Source organism: Anneissia japonica, unplaced genomic scaffold (genome assembly GCF_011630105.1).
Source record: "Anneissia japonica isolate Jap-2015-1 unplaced genomic scaffold, ASM1163010v1 scaffold3334_len1275209_cov185, whole genome shotgun sequence".
NCBI lineage: Eukaryota > Metazoa > Echinodermata > Crinoidea > Comatulida > Comatulidae > Anneissia > Anneissia japonica.
The window spans coordinates 120,535-144,367 of NW_022738561.1; the positions used below are offsets into that span (position 1 = coordinate 120,535).

The 23,833-nt window shown below is 33.7% G+C and overlaps 1 protein-coding gene across 9 annotated transcripts in view; it reads left to right on the forward strand.

Annotated features, from left to right (window-relative positions):
• The first annotated feature begins 2,170 nt into the window (after window positions 1-2,170).
• The window catches only part of LOC117117650 (rho guanine nucleotide exchange factor 6-like), a 74,683-nt gene continuing 53,020 nt past the window's right edge, over window positions 2,171-23,833 (forward strand). For 6 of the 9 annotated variants that reach the window (XM_033262033.1, XM_033262028.1, XM_033262032.1 and 3 more), the window contains exons 1-2: window positions 2,172-2,358; window positions 7,200-7,447. In XM_033262033.1, coding sequence (XP_033117924.1) covers window positions 7,246-7,447 — 202 coding nt within the window. In that variant the 5' untranslated portion in view covers window positions 2,172-2,358; window positions 7,200-7,245. Of the gene's footprint in view, window positions 2,359-7,199; window positions 7,448-19,988; window positions 20,281-23,833 lie in introns of those variants that run through there. The other 3 variants (XM_033262029.1, XM_033262031.1, XM_033262034.1) reach the window with 3 other exon arrangements.

Here is a 23,833-nt window from a genome sequence, read left to right on the forward strand (position 1 = left end):
GTTTCTGGTTGATCGGACTTAATGGGCAAAATAAAATTACCTGGTGATAATCAGATGATGAAGAAATTATTTATTTTAACTTAATTAATTTGTTATACAAACCATTTTTATTTCTGATTTACAGTATTAGAAAGTTTATGTTTGAGTTTTGGTGATTTTGTTTTGTATGTATTAATTTTAAATGGATTAAAGATCAGTGTGCTCTAAAGGTTCTTTTAGATAATCCAAAGTCAAGTGTAAAATTAAGATGTTACTCACTATTTAGTTCTTGGTTTCTAAAAGAACCTTTAGAACACACTTATCGATTGGATCAAATGAATTTATTCAATAATTTGGAACAAAGGTTCGCTTTTATTGAGGCATCATTTCATATTGATAGGCCTACTTTGATGAGGGCGCGCGTGTGTTGAATGGGGTGAGGGTGGCCATGGCCTTGTAAATTGCTTGAGTGACGTTCACCCTACCAAAGAATACGTATATTCTTTGATCCTACTTGGTGTCATGGAGAAGCGTCCTCGTCGTGGCCCTTGTAACACCAATTTCACCACCACCACCACAAGGTGTAGGGCCTACTTGTACTACCTTTGTCATCATGCCTAGACGAGACCAGAGCGGGTCCTTGTGAGGGCCCGCCCTTACAGTCATATCTGCAAACGTCGAAAGTTTCTGTGGACACGATAAAAAGAAGATCCTACTGCAGTAGAACCCCTGTTAAGGGGACAACTTCGGGGCCAAAAAAGTGTCCCCTTAATAGGGGTGTCTCCTTAATAGGGGTGTCCCCTGATTCAGGGGATACTAATCAAAAACCTAAAATTGTCCCCTCAGTAGGGGTTTTTGGCATGTTTTCATATAACGATGATACATTTTTTATAATTTTATTCTTATTGACATAGAATCAGTTACAGTAGAATAAGAATTAATTTATAGCAATAATTTGCAATGCAAATACAATTTATTTATAATATGAAATCAGCAGAAATGTAAATAAAACAACAATAGTTAAATATGTTCCCAATATTGTTTCATTATGCAATGTTAATGACCAAATATTCTTGTTTTTTTAATATTGAGCTTTCTATTAAATGATCAAATAATTTCATATGGTTTGGAATATTATTATTATTATTATTATTATTATTATTATTATTGTATAATGAATACAAATAATAATGAATAATGAATAGCTATAATGTGATTAATATGTGTGTAATGTATATGTGAAATATCATGAAAAGGTAAACAAACACTGTTTTATTTACAAAATAACAACAATCACATTATAGCTTTCTATTAGATGGATGTAGCATGAATAGAATAGGCCCTAATATGTAAACTAGATTAAACAAAATTGACTTTTTGTGTTTTTCATGTATATTTTGATATTTATAAATCATAATAACATTTTAATGTAAAGTTTTATGGTATTAAATTTCATTGTTAATGTCCATTTTTATAATGACAACAATAATTATTTTGCATTTTAATGTAACTTTTTTATATGTTTTATTGCCTCCCTTTTGTAATTGTGACTTGCAATTTGGCCACTGGCCACGATCTGTTACAAATGAGGAATTTGAATTTTGAATAAAGTGAAATGCATATAAAATGTTTTGATGTGGATTAAAATCCTATCTATATGAAATACACGAAAATAACATAACAACATTACGTTATAAGAACGTTATAATAACGTTACAATTTGGTGATAAAAACGTTATTTTGTAGAATGTACGTACTTAAGATATTGTTATCGTTATTTTGTTTTAGTATTGTATATCTTATATTTCATGTTAACTTAATTGTGGACGCACCTTTATAATGTAAAGTGTGCCACTGTTTCAAAGGTGTAGTTTCCTAATAAATTATTATTAGAGGGCCTATTAGTAATCTGAGCCTAATCCAAGTCGTAGACCTCTCAGAATTCAGAAAGGTGCAGTTTCCGAGCATGAAACAATTCATCCGATCCGAACAACCTTCCTCACTAACAAATTGATTCATAACAATGGCGGAAATAAGTGACAAAAGAGTACAAAATTAAAGTTACTGTATATCTTCTTTCAAGGATGTGAAATTGATTCAACCTTGGAAGCTTCACTTTTGTATCTACTACCACCAATGTTGTAGCATCTAACCTTATATCATATAAACTCCTTCCCCGTTTCCAACGTATTTGTGAATAAGTTTCAGAGGGAGTACAGCCACATAATATAATTTCTCATAATATTACCCTGAACTCTAACCAGGGAACGCACGGTGAGGCTTGGCCCTTCAATCAGAAAGAGGGTCTAAATTGCCTGAAAATCGAGTCATTAAGACGATTCTGTTTATGTTACAGCTTGGGAGATCCAAGTCTTAATTGTAAGTACAGGTTTTAAGTGAAGATATAGTTTATTATAAATTATTTAAGATATTTTGACTGCAAAATCATTGGGTGGGGAAGTGGAATGAACGAATGAGCTCTGCTTGTGTAGATGTTGCTCCACACGGCGGCAGCGGACGATGCGGCTAGCCTATTGCTAGTAGAATTTTACTTCCGGTACTGCTTTGTCCAGAAATAGGCCTAGCATTGCATATTTTATTCAAAACTTAATAAATACATTATCTACTTAAATTAATATTTCCCTAGAATATATTTTACCATGGAATAGATTTTCAGTTTTCGATTTTTTGTTGGATAGAATGGTAAAATTTGCGATGTCGCTAGGCCTAGCTACAGTAGGCCTAGGCCTAGAGAGGGGCCTAGGCTAGCTAGACCAGGGGCCACATTTATCAAACTAGAAACCAGTTTAAATTTGTCTTAAGTCCATTTTTTGCCTAAGTCAAATTTATCCATATTGCTTAGCTTAAAAATTGCTTAAAATTAGAAAGTCGATTGTACGTTGGCACCATCTACTCTAGGCCTAGGGCCTAGGCCTAAGTCTAAGACTATTTTTAAGCCAAGATTTTGCTAAGATTGGGTAATAAATCAGCTTAAAAGATATTATACTATATGGACATCTTAACTTTTTTGACTTAAGACATTTGCTAAGCTGATATTGATAAATGCCGGGCCAGGACCCTAGCCTACCCTATGCCTTCTCCTAGCCCGGGTGGAGGCTTAGCGTAGTACCTGTAGGCCTATATCACTAGGCCTTGGCCAACAAAAGTCAATAGCCTATATACCGGTAGGCCTGGCCTAGCTTAATGGAACTGCTCTAGGCCTAGCCAACAGACAGTAGACCAACAAGATCCACAAGAGAAGAGAAGGCATTTAGTTTAGTTTTAGACCATGGGAATGAAAGTTCTATATTTGCGTCCGAAAAATATTGATAACACATGAGGCATTTATCATTATACATTATTTAAAAAAATGCTGTACACAAGCTGTGGCATTTGCAATTTTACATTACTGTATTCCAAAGAAACACAATGCATACATAAGGCGTTCGACTGGTCCTTTTCCGAGGAGTGATTTACTACTCGGAGTGTGCTCGTTAAAAAACAGGAAGGAGTTCGAGCCGCTCTTGTGAGGAGTTCGTGCTGCCCATGCGACCAGTCGAATACGACATGTGCAGTTTGAGTAGAAAGACCAGTCGAATGCCTATAGTATTCCCAAAAAACACAATGCATACATAGGCCGCCTACAATCAGTCATAAATATACACTACTGTATAAGACAGATGTTTTATTAAAGAAATAGAGATCAAAAAGTATAGAAACAAAGATAGAACAGTTAACGATATAGAGAGCATTTTACCTCCATCCACGCGGCGACGCTACAGTATATCTTATAATCAAGAGCACCACCGCTCGAAGTTTGTTCAGTCAGTTCGATTTAACCCGTAAATGACTTCAGCAGGGATTGGCAATCATGGTGCTATGCCCTGCTTCGGGTGTTCACAACGAGTGAGCAGATGTGATGGAGTAGGTCCTAGATCGTTTTTCTGTTTGTGTGTGACTTAGAAAATGCATTTTAAAAAATGAAATATTTTTTTCTCAAAATAATGAATTTTTTAAAATAATGACAATTTTTTGTGCGGTAGCTTTTTAGGCATGCGGTGGACGTAAATGATTCCCTAAGAAAAATGAAAAGCAGAGCACTAAAAAGGCAATTCAAATTTTTAAAAAAAAGACGGAAAAAGAACAAAACTAATCAGTATGTTGATGAAAGAAGAATGTCTTGAGACGGGATTTAAAGGAACTAACCGAAAGAGCAGTTAGAACATCCAGGAGAAGTTTATTCCATAGATCAGTATTCAGACGACCTGCAGCCAAGTTGCTTGAGGGAAGGGCGAGTTGTCGCCCAAGCTACTAGGGCGTAGGCTGCGTACAAGTTCGGACGCGATCTGTGAGACATATTTTGTATCGTATGTTTTCAGTAAATGTTTTCATATTGGATGAAAATAAATGTCGTAATACTGATAACTATAATATAAATATGTGAATTGACATAGTAATAAAAAGATTGGTAAGGCAAACAAGATGTTTTATTTATGTCAGGTCACCAGGAGAAGCCTAGGCCAACTCCACTTTTGACTGGTAGAATATTAAGCCTATTTATTCTTCCCTTACCCAATCTCCTACCACTCCATGATGCCTTAAAGCTAGCTAAAATTTTGCACGAAAAATATCTAGGAAACTAGTGCGCAGAATAGTAACTACTGCTTAATGCATTGGTTGTATATGAATTGGGAGGACGGATTTCTAGGTCTAAATTTTGTACAGACGATATTCCCCATGCAGGCCATAGTATACATTTCTGGGCCTACTGTAGCCTAAGCCTGAGATAACACAGATTCAAAAGAACTCTAGTACTTGGTATACTGCAACCCAGGCCACATCTTATAGTATTTTGTACAGGGTATACATCAAAATCTAAATAGAATTTGTGCAAAGATTGCTAGGAAGCTAGCTTTAAGGTATTACAACAACAGTTATCAAATGACGTTAGTTTTGTACATGAAATCTTGACCGGGAAAGCCGCTGGAGCATTTAAAATAACTAGGCTCCTCTGAAAATCCCTGCAGCGATGGCTAACACGAAACTTAACAGCGAACAGTGTGCCGTGCTTCGGCGGTCGTACGGAATGAATGATACAAGTAAAATAACAACATTAAATGAGAAAGCAGACATTGATCTTTCTTTTAATTTAAATTTTATTGAAAACAATTAAGAATAATGGTAAGAAAAATAAAATTGAAAAAGAGCAATTTTCAATAATATAACCTCATTTCCAACAGTAAGCACGCGGCTGTTGGCATACCTACTAAAAGCGAAATGAATAAGAATAGTAAGATCCATGGTTACAGTGGCTATATCGTGGGAAACAAACATCGCTTGTACAACTACGCCCTGCTTTTACACATCAATTCTACCAAGCTGTCCCTACATTCCGCAGCCCTCTGCTACATTCAATAGGGAAACAGTAGTAGTTGATGCCTCTACGCAAGGCTTTATTTAGTCAGAGAAAATTATTCCGGCTAACACTTTAAACTGTTATTTAACCACCAGTAGGCTTACCAGCGCTTCGTACAGTTAGCGCTATTTAGGCTAGAGAGACTTAGTGATATTATAAACTTACCGCAATGTATTACACACGGTAAAATGATTAAAGATCTTGAAATCATTGCAACAAGTAAAACAAAACATGCATGTTTACTCAACGTCGTAAGACTGAGCATGCTGTACTAAAACGACATTCGTGGAAAACGGTCTTAAACTTTGACATCAATTTTTTAACTAGCCTGGCTATGTCAAAATTATGTTGCATGACAAGATATTTTCCAGCTTACCCCCACTGGAGAAATCGTGTCAAATTTCCCCTACAGTATGAGGGGTACCCCAAGGGTGTTTCACGGTTTTTGGCCAGGGCAGCGCATTCCTGTGATAGATGCCAATTTTAGCGGCCGTTCTGTTCCCAGTATGGGGAATCCCCACTTTTACGTACTTGGCGGTCATGAACTTTACCCTGGAATATGTAAATAAAAACCATCCATACACTGCATTTAAAATGGTTCACTGTACTATACAATCTGCAATTATTACTTGTGCTAGAGGTGTGCCTGGGCTTGCAAACTTCATTATTTACAGTAAAGTACTTCATATATAGTAAAGACGGAACCAAAGTTATGATAAAAAACAATAGTCTAGGCATCGTTAGTTTGACAAGTCGGGGCATTTTCGGCTAAACCCTAGACTGCCTGTACCAATTTGCAGACAGACAACTCGTGTTTTCAAACAAACTACGTTGCTCTCATGCCAAGCTACGAATCACATGACTGTGTTTTTAAGGTACAGCGAAGCAAGCACCTGCCGAACAACATTCTGACTGGTGCGAGAATCCATTGTCGCGTTATTAATAACTATTGTCAATTGGGAAAAGAACTTGTATTTGTGCGGGATTTTTAGGGTAGGCAGAAGGATTTGTATGAGGCTGGGCGAAAGACCTTAAAAATGGCTTTGGGATAGGCGCAAGACGTCAAGGTTGGGCGCTCCCGCCCACCTCCGTCCTGCATAACGACATCCCTGCAATATGATAGTCTTTGTTTCTAGATAATAATTATCTAATAAATGTTTTTACTCAGAATTTTGCTAAAGTTAACCAGTCATTCATTTTTAGGGCTATTAATTTACAAAAAGAGCTAAATGTCTCACATTTGCATTGAAATCACTGCCATATTTGCAACTGTTTCATCTCAATTGAATAATTACATCAAAAATATGAGGAATATTTGAAAGAAATTTTTGTATTAAAAATAAATACCAAACTTCAAATTACAATCTGTCTGACTGGACAAATGCATGGTTCATGATATCAGAATCACAATTCCATCTCCACTAAAATGCATAATGTTCTGCACACACTTGTTCATTTGAATAATGAATAAAGAAAATGAATTGATACTTACACAATATAATATCATGCTGACTAGTGGCATATCTAGGAGGTGCACAGAAACCCCCTCCCCTTCCCCTACAGTAGTCACCTCCACGGGAAACAAATTACACTAAAGAAGTTATAAAAATCATCTCATACCACCATATTTTGCTACCTAATACCTCCTTACGTTATCATTAATCTTTCCCACTTCAATTTTGTGCCCCATCAGTCCCCCCCCCCCAGCTACAAGTGAAATCTTATTAGCCTTGTTTGGGGTGATTCTCAATATGTAAAAATAAAGGGTTTATGGAACTTCAAAACAGATTAATTTTTTTTTTAGATGATGTTTATCAAAGCTTGAAAGTAAAAACCGCTGAAGAAACAACATGGCCACGAATGCCGAGTCTGTAAAGCTAGTCCGGGCCCGGTTCCCGTACAAAGGCGCTAGCACAGATGAATTGACTTTCAACAAGGGTGACATTATTATGGTCACGCAACACGTGGAGGGTGGATGGTGGGAAGGCACACTGAACAGCAAGACAGGCTGGTTTCCTAGCAACTATGTCAAAGAAATCCCATCTGCTGGGGGTAAGTGTTAATGTTATTCTCAACTTGAGTCAGATGCGCATTCATGAAGGGGGTAGTGGATATGAATGCGCATGTCCCCACGCTGAAAAATAAGAAAAAAAATTATTACTATATATACATTCACACAAAGTTTTTCCCTTTCTTCTGTGAATATACTGATCTTCAATCAAAGATCATGTTCTATGCATTGGTAGTAATTTTTCTCACAGAGCTTTCAATAGAATAAAGGAAGCAAGAGCAACATTCGGGGAACTGGGCCAACAGCCTTCGGAGTACTAAGTACTGTAATTTGATGCTCAATTAACAAAGCTAGGTCGCCCAAGTTAAGATTGTTCTCAGGCTAATACTTTGCTCCTTGGTCAGAAGAGAACCTCATCTCATACTTCAGTCTTCTCAGATAAAGGACTATAAACCTTACAATAGGCGTAGTGTACAGTTCTAGTACCCAAAACATCTTTCAAGAAGAGTAGGGGTTACCCTATTGTTCTGTTCCAGCCCCTGCTGCGAACATGACAAAAGCACCTATGGGCATCACCTGACATGATAAGATACTTTAGGAAGTAGCAAGTTGCAGGAATTAAAGTTTGTGCTTAGAAGTGCAAAGAGACCCATGTACTCTATGCGCTGTCAGTAAAACACCTTTCTGTTTATATTGACAAAGGACAAGGCAGTTGGATGGATACTGTATGGTCCCTAGCAAGTCAAACAGAATACAGACCTCCAGTTATAATTTTTTCACAGTAAACTTAATTTTGTTTTATTGTTTATTGTATAAAACAGTATTAATTTACATGTTTAATTGCAGTTTAGACTGAATACAGTGATATCACAAAAATTGGTGACTCATGAATGTTATTCTCAATCATGTATAACGAGTCACAATGATGTTTTAAACATTATTATTATTATTATTAGCCTATTATTATTATTATTATTATTATTATTAAAAATAATAATTTTTTTTTGTACGGAGAGTTACAAATCATTCAAAATTGGGAATTTTGTGTAGGTTTACAGTTTACTGTGCAGTATATACTGCATGCCTTCCAAGCATTGTAATCGGCCTTACCTGTACTGTACGTATATTAAATACAGTATATCAAAAACTACCATCAAACAATAAACATAAATTCATTGCATTCAATACTGGATTATGGGAAAAAATGTTTATAAAATAATGCATATTAAAATTATGATCATTAAAATTTTGAGACAAGCATAAAATGCACATTACAGTATTTATAGTTTATACTAGTTTTATACACATTCAAATATATTAAAAAAGCAATAAATAATCGAAGAATTTTCAACGAAAATATTTACACTTATTTGCTAATAAAAGAATATAAACGTACATAAGATGCATCATTAGCAGAATATATTACTCTACCAATGCCAATATTCAGGAAATTTTGTCACAAACCAGGAAGTTTGTTTTTCCTAATGAATTTTAACCTTTGACATATAAATTTATAATAGTTGCAAAGTGTATTAAAGGTATGGAACTTCTTATAATTATATCCTGAAAGTATTCCAATGTCTGTACTCTTTCTACAAATACTGTAATTATTCTTTGTCCATATTTCTATGTTCCTTGTTGTTATCTTGGATGGAAGTCTTTTTCTCATTTGAATTTTTGAAATTTTAATTCCACATTTGAATTGTTTAATTTGCATATTGAAATAAGTTAACTTAAAATTAAACATTTGGATTTTAAGAAAATTAACCCATCAATTTTTAGACTGCTAACTTGTATTTTTTACCTCTAGATCCTTTAATTGCCTGGTTGGTAATCAATTTAAGAACTTTCGTAGTTTTTGACTGATAGATCTTTAATTTTAATTTTCTGTACAAGGAAATTTTTAAACTCTCACTTATAGGCCTAGTAGTAGTCTCTTGTTTTCAGATTGGTGTCCATGGTGTTGGCTATAATCACAGCAATGTGATTTATCACGTGTAGTGTTGGTGTTGCTACTCCTAATGGAGTGCGTAAGCTTCTGTATCGGCAAACAACAACATATGTCAAATATCGTAGCCTTATAAAAGCTATTTTAGAATCAGTAGTGCTATGGTGATTGCAGTTAAAGCTAAAAATGACTTGTCTTAATATTCAGGATAGAAATGTCTTGCTTGTGTTTGAGATCCTCCAAAGGTTTCTGCAATTCTGTTGTATTATTTGGCTGAGAATACTGAGGTTCAAATTTTGTGACAAATAAATGTGATGCCCATATTTGGGTAATTTGACATCATCACACATATTAGTCTGATAGTTTGGACAGAGCAAGACTTGTCTAAAACTGATTCACACAAGGACCCAGAAATCGTGTACATCACATGCGACGTTGAAAGCTAAGCTGTGCCCCATTTCGTATGCCCACAGATTCATGCTAAATATCTTCGGAGCGTTAAGTAGGGCAGGGTACTCACTTCACCCAATGGTCATCGGCCGACATGATTCTATGGCGAATGCAGCGCCATGACGCAGTGACTCGGTAGCTTTGCAGACCTGTGATATCTGTTATTCTGTTAAGTGATATTACACAAGATTCTTGCTTTTGTTACACGTATGTACATTTCAAAAAAAGGACGTAGCTGGAGATGCTTGCTATAGCCTTTTGCTGTGATTGCAATATTTTATTGTGAAAAAAAACTAGTTCTACTTATATAGTAGAAAAAAGCTTCTACTGTATGCGCTAAAAAAAAAACAGGTAAAAATTAAAAAAATAACTATAAGAGTTCACTAATTTGACCTCATAAAAGTGCTAACATACAATCGTAATAATAAACTTTTTGTAAATGCAGCTTGAAAATCAAACTAATTTTTCAACTACTCTATTAAATTTTCATAGCGACCATTAATTATGTAGGTCAATACATAGACTGCATTTTGAGCGTTGATGCAATCCTGCGTGTGTATGCTTCATGTAGGTATCTGTCAAAGTAGGTGTATATTGAGTGACAAGTGTAAGCTCTTTAAAATGTTTTCCGCTCAGCAATATTTATGTTGCTGTGATGAAAAACATCTCGCATAGATACATGTTCCATCGTTGTACAGGAAAACATTTCAAATGGTAGAATTTAGCTTTTATAATTTTGTGTTTAAATGTTTATAGTATCTCTCAAAAATTCTATCGGATTTGCTGGGAAGGAGTGAAAATTTTAAGGAATGACATTTTCTCTGAAACTAAAAATTTGTTTAAATTTGTTAGGAAAAGTGATGGTCATGAGTTCTTTAGGAACTACAGTACAGCGAATGAATTCTCTGCATTAATTTTTTAATGTCTTTAAACCCATGCTACAACTAATTCAATTAGAATGTAATTTTAGTATTATTAGAATAAGTTCAACCTTTATTAATTTGGTTGATATCAAATGCGCATGAAATAGATACGTGCAATATTTTCACCGTCTGTCCTAATATTGCTGCCTTAACAGAATCGGTTATAGAAATCAATAATTTACGAGGACTCTGATTACCATGGGCATATCGTCTAATAACTAATAATTTTGATGAACAAAGATTGGACTTATTAATTGCACATAGGAATAATCGGGTTGTAGGGAAACATTATGAGAATTATTTAATCTACCGTACTGTAGTTGTAAATCAAAGTATGCAAGCTTTACTGTAGTGCTCTATTTTGCCCTTAAGTAATTGATGCAATGTCGATCTAGGTATGACACTGGCTACTTTGCAATATAGATTTTTTAAAATTATTTTTCTGGTTTACGTAGATAGCTCTGTACCTGACTACTTACCATGTTACTCATTCTAAGTATTAATGTTCAGTTTTCTCATATCTATCCTTTCTTTCTTCAAACAGGTTGTTAGTATTGTTTGTTTTTTTTTGTTTATTTTTGCGTTTTGTTGTTGTTGGTCCTATTGTTGCTGCCGCTGCTATTGTTGCTGTTATCTTCATTATCTTCATTTTCAATTTCATCTTAATTATTCTAGCTAGGGGTGTTTAATGTGTTATATTATTTCTGTTACTGTGCTGTTGTATTATTTATTTTTATTATTAATATACTATTCCTCCAGTTATTTTGGATAATTAATATTAAAATAATATTATTGTTTAAAAGTTATATTATAATTATAAACAAAATATTGTAACTATATTTGTTGTTACTATATTTTCATCATTGTTGTCACAAAGTGTTAAATAGTAGAAAATTTGTAATCCATGAGAAGTATACTGTATAAAAACAAATAAATAAATGCTTAATTATCCTGACTGAATGTAAGAATTACTGTATTCATTCAAAATGGAAATATATAACATTTTTATTCTCATTATTGTGAAAGAGAAGATAACATTGATTGATGTCAGTACAGTAATGATAATATCTTCATCATCATCATCGCTTTAGGGCATTTTTGGTTGCACAGTATTAACATTTCCCTTGTGTCATTAAAGGTCGTTAAAAGGTCATGAGGTACCGTCTCTGATCTTGCTTCATAATTCCATGATTTTTTTTCCTTCTGCATACGCCACCACAGTACCAGGTTATATTCCTTAAAATATTTTTAATGAATTGAATCTTTGGTAAACTTCTGAATCTGTAAAACCATGTCTAAATTGTATTACTGTAATTACAAACACACACTTGACTATCTAGGTTCTTCAAGCTGGTACATTATCCCCCTACACAATTGATTAAATATGGGACTAATTTTTAGAGAAGGTACATCAATTTTTCCACCCTAGTGAGTTTTAAATGTCATCCATTCTTTATCTCCTCTTGAAAGGATCAGTCTCGCGTCTCACAATTTTAGTGCACCTTCATTCAATAGTTTAAAGGATCAGTCTTGCATCTCACAATTTTAGTGCACCTTCATTCAATAGTTTAAAGGATCAGTCTTGCATCTCACAATTTTAGTGCACCTTTTTTTTATTCTTTAAGTAATGTAATTCAATTTTCAAAGTGTAAATATTTTATTCATTACCTCAGTTGTGTATTTACTGTAGTAGTTAATATTTTACTAAGAACATTGATCTCACTGTAGTTCAGCTCTTCCAGGAAATGAATGATTTTATGTTTATAGTGTATTTATTTTTGATGTGAATAAATGAACCAGATTATCTACTCGTTGACATTTTCTTTATACATTGTCCACACTAGTTTTATGTGACAAATGTCTGAGAATTGCCCATATAATGCGTTTATTATTATTATTATTATTATTTCTTTAGGCACACAACACATACAGTATGCCAAGGATTGCCAATAGCGAATATATATCACTGTCCTACTTGTAGGTGACAATCCGTTACACAAGACAAACATACACACACAAGGCTTTACACAAACTAAATCTCAATATGAGATTTAGGGAGTGGAGTTGTTTATGTTGTGAGAAAAAATCCTGCAACTGGCAAGAATTGAACCCAGGACCCTGGGATTGGAAGGCAAGCATCTTAGCCACCAAGCTATTCAACTCCACTCCATGATGATGTCATCACACCCAAATATTATATCAGATCAGATTGTCACAGCAAGAACTTGATAGCGGGGACAAAAACAATTGGTTCATATTTCTGCATATGGTTCAGTCATCAACCTGATTTATGGGTATTTTACATTCTAATAGTTATAGAAGAAATATTTATCATAAATTCCAAAAAATCTATTTATCATCATTTTTATCACAGATAAATGTGTTCCTCCACCTATAAAAGGTAATCTCACCATAATATTCTAATCAGTTTCAGATACATTGAAAGCTCTGTAAATCATATCAAAGGAGAACAGCCTAGCCATAACCAATCACATCATTTTAACAATGCTGCAGGAAAAAATGTGAATTTCCTTCCCACATCGAATAGCAGTAATAATAATGCCTACGTAATTTCATTCGGCATGATATTTCTCTCGTTTCTTTAAATGTGGTGCACTTGGATGACTCATTCTCTCTGGGAATAGCTTAGAATGTATAGTACTCGTTAGTAAAACTCATTGCATAAATTTAACATAAATTGCTAGCTCAAAAATTTTAATGACACAGTAAACCCAAAGTTGCATGCTGGTTTGGAGACCTGACTTATACTCTTGACTTTTCTTTAAGACATTTTGAGCCTCTCTCCTAATTATTCATAAATAAACAATATTACTATTAATCAGATTTTATATAACAGGCTTGTGGATTGGGAAGTTGGTCAAATCAGATTTTAATGTCTTCTGTAACCTCTTATTATCAGTTTTTTTAAGGCTTGTGGAGTGGTCATTTCTTACCCTTGACTTGTTGTAGGCCGTGGATATTGTTTCAACAACTTTACTTGAGGTGTTGATTTAAGTGGAGCTGGCTTGACCCTAAGCTTAAACCTCAGTCTTGCTATCTTAATGCACTATGGCATATCAGAAGAAAATCCATAGTGTATTTTATAACCAGCTTAGTGGAGAGCTAGCTAATCATTTGGTACTCTGGAACCTTGGGAGAGCTAGCTAAACATTTGGTACCCTTGATGCTTAGTCAATTCTCATGTGTCTTCAGAAGTGTGGAGCTGGTCATTTGGTACCCTTGATGCTTTAGTCAATTCTCATGTGTCTTCAGAAGTGTGGACCTGGTCATTTGGTACCCTTGATGCTTAGTTAAGTCTCATGTGTCTTCAGAAGTGTGGAGCTGGTCATTTGGTACCCTTGAGGCTCTATAGCAGTATGTGGCTTGTCTCTATGAAGCATTGGGATTGGAGAACTGATCAGTTGTTATCCGTGATGTTCCATCACTAATTCCCTTGATAAAGTTTATTGAGTTGTCTATGGTTGTAAGAAAAATAAATAAAAATTAATATAAATTTTCTTATTTATGTGTTATGTATAATAATTTATTCATTTAAATTTTAATATAAGACTTGTAATGCCATGTATACAGCTAAGGTTATAATTGATTTGCTGCTGGGGCAGATCGGTTACTACAATTCATACATAAATTAATTAGTATCTGTAAAGCCCAGAATTACAAATTCAATTAATTTGTTCCGTTTTATAAGCTCAAAATGCACATATACACCTTGCTTTAATTGCAGTGTGCGCCTTTTGAGCCATCTTTTTGTCGGGAGTGTGAATTCATGGCGTGAACGAATTTAACACCTGATGTTGCTAATTCCTCCACCTACCTGTACAGAACATACATGAACACCTCACAGGAAGGTGAGAAATTAAAAGTAGATGATGGCACCTCAGAAATGAAAAGTAAAGCATGGCACCTCAGAAATGTGTGTGATTAATTGCAAAGCTGATGAGAACTTGATCTGTCAAATTTTATTTGACAAGAACATGTGACATGACTAAATATGGTCATGATGACATCACACTATGACCAAATATAGGCACATCATGACTACAGTATAATATGGGCTGTAATATAATAGTTTTTTGTGAAATACAATCTGATAGTGTCTACAGAACCTGATTGTTTCTCAAAATTATTATAATAATATATTTAATTTAAGGTATACTGTATCGGACACCAAATTTAGACATCTTTCATGTGCAAAATGGAGAAAAATAAGATCACTTTTTAAAATTTGTGAACAGAAAATTAAAAATAAAAAACTTTTTTTAAAAACGTTGCCCCTATTTTTCCGTGAGCTACAGTTGGGGCAAGCTCTGGAAGGCAAATTTTTTTTTTAGGCCTTATTACAGTACTTTCCGACATTATTGGAGTTGATGAATATATTTTCCATTACACAGGCTAAATAATGAGAAGCATATACAAACGTTGGCACTTTGCACATTATCGTCCTCATTCCAGCTTATTTGGATTATGTATGAGAAGTCACCACTCATCCCTGGGTAGTTTTAGGTCTGGTTCCAGTTGTTTTTGATTAGCATGGGTAGGTCTTCTTTACTTTCTTTCTCCATGTTTTTGGCTCCCAAAAGAGAATATAAAGACAGTTTTGTGTACTTAATCTGAAGTGTATTTGATATATCACTAGGTCATCAACAACTGCTACATTTTTAAACTAAAACTGTTATACTTTCTTAAAATTGAAAACAAATATTTGAAAAAATATAGTTCAATTATGATCATATTAAATATCTAACTTTTATGGACATCAAAATATGTTTTGTGCAATTTAAATAACTGTGGTTGTGTCTCTTAGCCATTCTTCTATGCACCACTTTCGCAAAATTTGAAATGAAAATTTCCAAGAACCTGACAACTACCATTGGGGCGACATCCAGAGGCCTAGGCATTTCGCTCTACGTATTTACCAGTGTTTATTTGTGCTCTAACTAGTGAACGATTTTGTTGTAGTGAGTTAGCCTAGGCTTAGACTTAGTCTTCAAAAACAAAATGCCGAAAGAAAAAGGAAAATAGGGGCTCATGAAACCTGCAGCATTTTTGGTTGTAGTACTCAAAAGAAGATGTGTGTGTCTGGAAAAAAGAAATTTGCAAACAAGGCGTCTGCTTGGATGTCTTTCAGTAAAAAGCAAAGATCTTATAAACACAAGATAGCATTCCACGCGATTTATGCGTGCAAATTCTGTAATAACCAATGAACGGCGCCCTCTTGCAAAAATTGAAAACTTTTAAACCTTGACTGCTCTGACCATAGCGTACACTGCGTGACTTTACGTTTACGCGTAACAATTTACGCCCTCACTTTAGAACATAAGGAATAAATTACGTACTTATTAACAAACTTACAGCGTAACGCTAACATCCTATCTCAGATCCATGGCAACGACTAGGATGCCCTCTCCCAAAACTGATTACTTTTCTGTGCCAAATTGACGCTTCTGTTTGTTACGCTATCTTTGGTAAAAATTTACGAGACGTTGGTGGCGCTGTTTCAAAATATACCAAATAAATTGGTGTATACACAGCCATTTGCGGAAGTGGAAACTGCAAAAAAATTTTATATTTTTAAAATATTTAGCTGGATTGATGTGGAATTGCAATAAACTATCAGTAAATACTAAAGTTACCCTTGTGTAGTATAGTAATGACTGTATTCAGCTCTGGTTTGTTTGGTTAACAACAATTTTTTGTTAAGTATCATATTCGTTTGGCTGGTTCTTAAAGTATACTTCATTGACAGCGAAAACCAAAAACCAAAAATAATTATAGGCTAACAGAATTCAAAAGCTGCATAAAGCTCATACTGCCATAAATCGAACTAACCTTTATTACGCCAGCATGTATCACAGTAACTACGCAGCCATTTTGATTTTTCGGGTATTTACCAGTTTTCTATTTGTTTGGTCGTCTTTGTTAAGTACTGTAGGATTTTACCACTGTGCAGGCAGCCATGGTTTAACGAAGTCAAATACATATTATTTAGATAAATGTCTAAAATATCATTAAAAACAAATAACAACATATTAAAAACAGTGTAGGCTTCATATGTGAATTTATCTACTGTTAATGTGCATGTAAATTTGGTCATGTGGCTAGTCTAGAGTAATATTAAATAAGCCGTATGTTGTTAATTACATTTGATGACGACAAAATCACCTCACCATACACATTGCTGGAAATATACTTACAGCGAAGATCTTATTATAAAATGTTATTGTTTTGCATTTGCATAAGGGCAATTTTTTTCTTCATTTAAGGTTATCTGCTCAAGATGTACTATGTTTTTTTATACCTTGATTACTGGGGAAAGGGGAGGGGAGAGAATTACACTCTTTTTTGATTCTCATGGCAGATTCAATGAACAAAGTGAGTTTACAAGCTAATGTGTAAAGAATTTTAGTGCATCAGTATTATTTGTTAAACCAGGATTTTTTCATGATAGTGTGCACAAGTATCAGTATCGCTTCCTTGTTCAAGCTTTTGTCCTGCCTGCCATTTCCTTGTTGGTGTTTCCTGGTTAGGTCTCTCCACCTTGTGCTGCGGCTTCCTTTTGTCTTAGCTAGATAAAATATTATTTTAGTTATAGATATTAAAATTCATCAATCAATCCTCATTTTCCTCAGCAAATGTTCAATGACTTTAACCAGCAAATTATTTAGTTCTGGAAACTATATGATTAAAGACATACTTGCCTGAAGAAAATTTGTGCGACCACTAACCATACAAATTTTCTTTTTAATGTGCCTCTAGCAGTTATCGGTCTGAATACTACGGTCTTTAGGTATAACCCACACTCTATTGCACATCTGATTTCATATACTAGTGTTTTCCCAGACAATAAGGCAATAACCTATAGTATGATTCAAATTAAGGTTGCCTTTTAATTGTTTAGAAAAGTCCTTTGCCAGAACCAGATTATTATTTCTGACAAGAATTAAAATATAAATACTGCCCTCTATAGTGAACATTTATTATATTTTCTTTTCTGAACCTAATCTTGTTTGCTGCCCTCACAATGATTTGTATGTTTCATTTATTTCTCCACACAACATTCATTAAAAAAAACTTAATAGTAATACAAAGGACAGAAACTAATAGTAATATAATACATTACAGAATAAGTGTGTGGAAGGAGTCGAAAATAAGTTTAGAATAAAACTTTAAGCATGGCCACCAGTAGTTAAAATGAAATTAAAAATTATATATTAAAAGTACATCACTAAAACTATTATAAAAAAATATATAAAAATTGTAATTGATATAATAAATAAGATAAATTAATGATGATATTTACTTTGTGAATATTTTCGTTGTTTGTTGAAGTGAATATCTTTTATGGTGAAGAGTAGCAAATGAATATTAAAGTTGTACTCTAAAGGTCTGTCCAGACTATCAAATTTTATATGACAAAAAACTGTTGTATGCCCATATATAGTCATGATGTACCTATATATGGTCATGATGTGATGTCATCATGACCATATTTTGGCAAGTAACATGAGCTTTGAAAGTACTCCATACAGTAGATAAGATTCAAACTTCTGCCTTTTGTCATTCTTACAGAATTTTATTGACTTTTAATAATTTGATATTCTAAAAATTTTACAGTAGATATACTTTTTCTTAACTTTTTTTAATGTTTATCATGTTGATTTTTATGTAAATCTTGATTTTATTGTTGAAGGCCCCTTAAAATCAGCTCACACTGAAAGGGTCACCCTCTCGAAATAAGGTTGATTAAATAAAATAAATGAATAAATTCAAGATTTATGTATTGGTCAAACACAAGTAATAATATAAACATGGTTCGAAAATTTCAGTTGACTATAATACATGCATAACATTTTTTACATTGTCTAAAATCTGTTACTAAAATATAAAACATCAAGATAAACGAACTGCACTGAAAACAACCATTGATAAAAATATACTTCTAGTTAGAAGCATGTTAAAATATTGAAACATTATAAGAGGAGTTAAAAAATTAAAAGCAGTATTTGACTGAAGTTGTTTTAAAATATCAATAAAATTAACCTCTTCCACATTTCGTTAAGTTGTCTCATGGCATGTTGAAATATTAAAACATAAAGAGGAGGTAATATATTAAAACCTATAAGAGGAGTTAAAATATCAAAACATTAAAAGATAAACAACATTAGGTGTGTTGTTATTTCTTATTTTTATGTTAATACTATTGATATTAACTATCTTATGTATTGTATACTGTAGGATAATAATGCTTGATGTAATGAGGTTACTATTTTATGATTCCATTTTATTTCTCATCAATAAAAATAATGGACACAAATGGGACTCTATATAGTCTAGTGTGAATATAATACATTCCATTTACTTGGAAATCCAGGAACAAGCTAACATTTTTAATAGTATAAAAAAGTAGGTTTTCATTATTTTTTTCTCTTTGAGATATACAGAAACAGAACTATCTTAACAGTGATTACGTAGTCAATATGAATATTATCAACCATGTAAATATTTAACAATTATTAGGGAAGTTTACTTAAGAAAATGCAAATATTAATTTTTATTATATTGTTAAAATGCAAATGATTGTGATTATAATATTATGTAATTTTATTAGGATCAATTTTTGAAACTGATAAATGTATCAAATAGAACAATTATGGTAATTTTAAATACCATTGGTTACTTATATTCTCAATCAGCTTTTTATTCTAATTTTGATAAATACTTTAATAGCCATTAAATGAGTAATTTTTGTGATTGACAGTTGTATAGTACAAGTGTTTATATTTTCAACGTTTAACAATAGCAGTTATATTCTTTATTGTGTAATAAACTTGTGAAAGAAAAACCAGTCTTTTGTGGTAAGGTTATCAGCTTATATACAACCAGGCGGACAGTTTAGAAACAGTATTAAAATTTGATTTGTATCAACAACTGATTGATGAAGATTTGTTTTGTTGTTCAAATACTGAACATACCTGACTGAATCATATCCCATGATTAGGACATAATTTTCATTATTAGTCCCTCTCTCTTAGAAGTCATACAACAAGGATATAACAACGCCGTTGGTGTCAAGGTTTTCAAAGGGTTATTCCACTTCATTTCATTTTCACTAATAGTTTTCCAGAAGGATCAACATTTAAGAATTATTTATACTACCTGGGAGATTTACAGGCATAATCAGAGGTAATCTCCGCATTTATTGGACATATGATACCAGTTCATGTTTCCCTCTTCAACAGTTAAAATTCTGAACTTGGAGTTAGCTGTGGTACTGTCTGCCTTAGCCTTCTGGTAACATACCAAAGACAGCTGATCCTGGCTATCATATTCCCAGGGTTTTTGGAAGTCAGTGTGCAGGCCTAGTTTGACTTTGGAATTAAGTCCTCCAGAACAAGTAGTGACAAAAACCGATGCCATTTTTGGAAAAGCTTTAAAAGCTGTCTCATGTGGATTGTACGCAGGCTTCCTAGGCCCAGTTGTTTATGTGGGAGTACTTCAGCTGGTGATAAGCGCTCTTCGTTTTACTATGAAAGTAAGTTGCAGTGACGTTTTTAATGAGATGTCCATCCCTCTTTACATTAGAACTTATTTTAGTACTAGAAAGACAGCCCATGTCGCCAGTGACAGACATCACCATTACTGCATGAAAGCACTATACATTATAAAAATTATGGATAATAATTAACTTATTATAATTTTGTTTGTGTCAATACATAGCATGTTACCATAGAAATCAATGCCGTAGCCAGGGTTTTCAAACAGTGCGGGACAATATCAAGGTGGACCCACTTTCCGCATAAATACAGTACAAATAATATGGACCCATTTTCTTAAAAACTGACTCGTTTTACGCAAAAATATGAAAAATGTGGACCCATTTATTAAAAATTTTACCGATTTTAAGCTAAATATGAGAAATCTGGACCCAATTTTCAAAAGTGGACTTATTTTATGCATAAAACTGCATACTTTTGACCCTTTTTTTAAAATGTGGACATATTCTTTGTGGACCCATTAAAAAAAATTGTGCTATTGGGGACTGTCCCAATAGCTGGCTTAGCAGTTATAGATATTTATAGAGAAATAAAGCTCAGTTTTTGGTGATGGAGAGAATTTTCTTATTTAGGAAAAATTTGTTGAACTTTCATCATCTACCAGCGTAACATAGGTATGTTCACACACACAGCGTAGGGCTGGCGTAGCTTACTGCAGCGAAAGCTGATCCATGGAATAAAATTCCATAGTGTTCACACAAACAGCGCTTGCTATATAAACGCTGGTGTTAAACTAGTAATAGTAATATAGACCTATGGGAGAATAGTTTTAAAATAATGTACGGGTGCTTAACTATAAAAAAAAAAAAAATTATAAAATAGTAAAACATCTTCAGTGTATTATTAAAACTTTTAAATCTGTGAATTGTTGGAAGTGAACATACTGTATACTGTATTTTAAGTAAACAATATTACTTGTGAATTTGTAGCCAACATTGTGAAACAACACATCATATACATTGTAAACTAATTAAAATGTAATAGAAAAATAAAAGTCATTCCATAATAATTGTGCTCTCTATAATTGAAATTTCATTTCAATTATAGAGAGCACAGGAAAGTAACTAATCTATTACAAAACTAATCGTGATTGGTCAATTACTTGAAATAAGGTCATAATCATCCAAGCATCACTGGCGTTAGCTCTGTGGCGTTAACTAATCTGGGGTCTGCAGGTAGCGTTAATAACACACCGCCGCCATGTGTGTGAACATACCCGAAGTAGCCTGACGCCCTGCTTCTTTGGACCACACTACCCTATGACCATGCAGGGCCCTCTGGGGTATGCTGTTTTTTAAAAATGTTTTTTACATGTTATGCTACTGTACGTAAGGGATAAATTTGGGACCCAGGGTCCTGGCAAAGAAATTGCAAAGAAATTTAAGGGGAGGAGGGGCTGGCTTTAGCCATCGAAAGCCTATAGGTGCCAATGAATTCATTGTTTTTTCATAAAGTTGAAACATATTTGTAATTAAAACAACTAATATTTGAGATAGTATAATACATACTCCAAGTATCGAAATGCACGCCATCGTGTCGGGATTCAATATTTCGACATTAATTATGTCATCATCAGGAATTCTGGGATTAATCAGTGGACCTTTCAGTTAACTAATATTTAACCACTTAAAATTTAATTTAGTTAGGCTAATGACACCTCACTTCACGTCCTCATTCATAATAATGAATAGAAAATCTAAATCTAAATATTGCATTTAACCTGGGGTTTGAATGGTTTGATGTATTAATGTTTGCGATAATGAGTTGCAAAAGCCTACAGTACATATCAAATGTCAACGCTCTCTATAATAATATAACTGTAGTTTATTCATAATTACTAATGTGTAATAAATAGTCCCTGGTTTTGATTATCTCTCTTTGAATGAAGTTTTTTATTTAAACTTTTACTAAACTTTTTAAGCAGCATGTTACCTTTGTTACAAACAACATTCATTGCACACAGGAGAAAATTAAGTGATATAACTAGAAATTGCAAATTGCAAGTGAAGTGCTACAAAGTACAACTGCATATAAATGTTCTTCGAACAAAATTATTTATGTGAGTCAAGTGAAAATAATGAATAATAAAAATATAACAAATAATATGAGACACGACCCTTTGTCTATAATTAGAACACTTCTCATTGGGTAACAAAGTCGTAATTTTTCATTTTTGTCATAAATTGTCTATAGTGGTGAATTATGGTTTAGGTTTTTTTTTACTAAAGTTTCAAAAATTTCTATGTATGTGGAAAATGTAGTTGATTACCAAAGGTTACAAATTTTATTTTTAAGACTGCATGGTCTAGGAAGTGTACATTTTTTTATGGGGCACGTTTCGAAGGGCAGGTTTTCTAGGGGCGAGTTGACTGCCAAAGAGTGTTGCCAAAGTGCGAGCCAGCGTGTTGTTTGATCACAAGTGCGAGACATCTCAAGTGTGAGCCGGTGAGCCATGACATCACGACAATAGATACGAGACGGTATCGGCTGAGATTTGTGGAGTACAATTCAAAAAACAACTATACCTGTAGATCTAATAATGAATTATTGTGATGTTAAATAGACAATGTTAGCTATCAAGGAGTGACTTGTTTTTCATTGGGACCTTCATCCCTTCAAGGCTAGGCCTATACCATCCTACGTAGTCTAGGCCTAGAGTAGGATAAGGCTAGTGCGACATGCGGACGTTGTTACGTGTTGGTTAGTCTACAAACGTCGCCTAAAATAATTGATTTTACCCGGCAGAACGAAAGATGGAAACTCCGCTTTTCAGTCGTCTTAGGCCGTTGTTTTTTGACAAACAATGACCTTTCAGTGGTCAAATTGCTGTCAAGAATATGAATTGGCTGCTTCGCAGCAACAAGGTTGTGTTAATATGTTGCCATCAAGGTACACTAAGTTTTATTTTTAGAGAAAATATTTAAGGGTAATCCCTTTCCCTATGTCACTCCATACTTGTGAAATCATATCCACCAGTCTGCTAAAAATATAAATTTTCCCTTATGTCAGTGGCACATCTGTAACTTTATATTCTGTCTGTGATACTACAACTTTATAAAATTATTAATAAGTCCTTTGTCTGTCTGGCCACCTTTGTACCAATAATTATATGTTTGTTATATTACTCATACAGTACGGTAGTTTGTGATAATGGGGCATTGGGGTATATTCCAAGAAAACCATAGCTATTATAGATGGCCTGTATTTTCCCATTTATTTTATACTGTATGTATCTTTTTTTATTGTGTATTTTTACATTTTTTTATCTTATTTTTATTTATAAATACAATACATTCTTTTCAAATCTTTTATTCCTTGCCTATTTTTATTTTTAGTTCCTATGCATGTAATGCAGTAGGAACTATTGTAATCACTTTTGCAATTTCCTATGTTTTTTATTGTATAGTGTGTGTGTGTGTAGACATTTATGCAAATGCGCATGCGTCAAAGAAAAGTTTTCCGACATTTTGTTTTACATCGCGATGCGAAGATCGATGTGAAGTTTCTGCAGAGTTCAGTCAGGGCTCACGC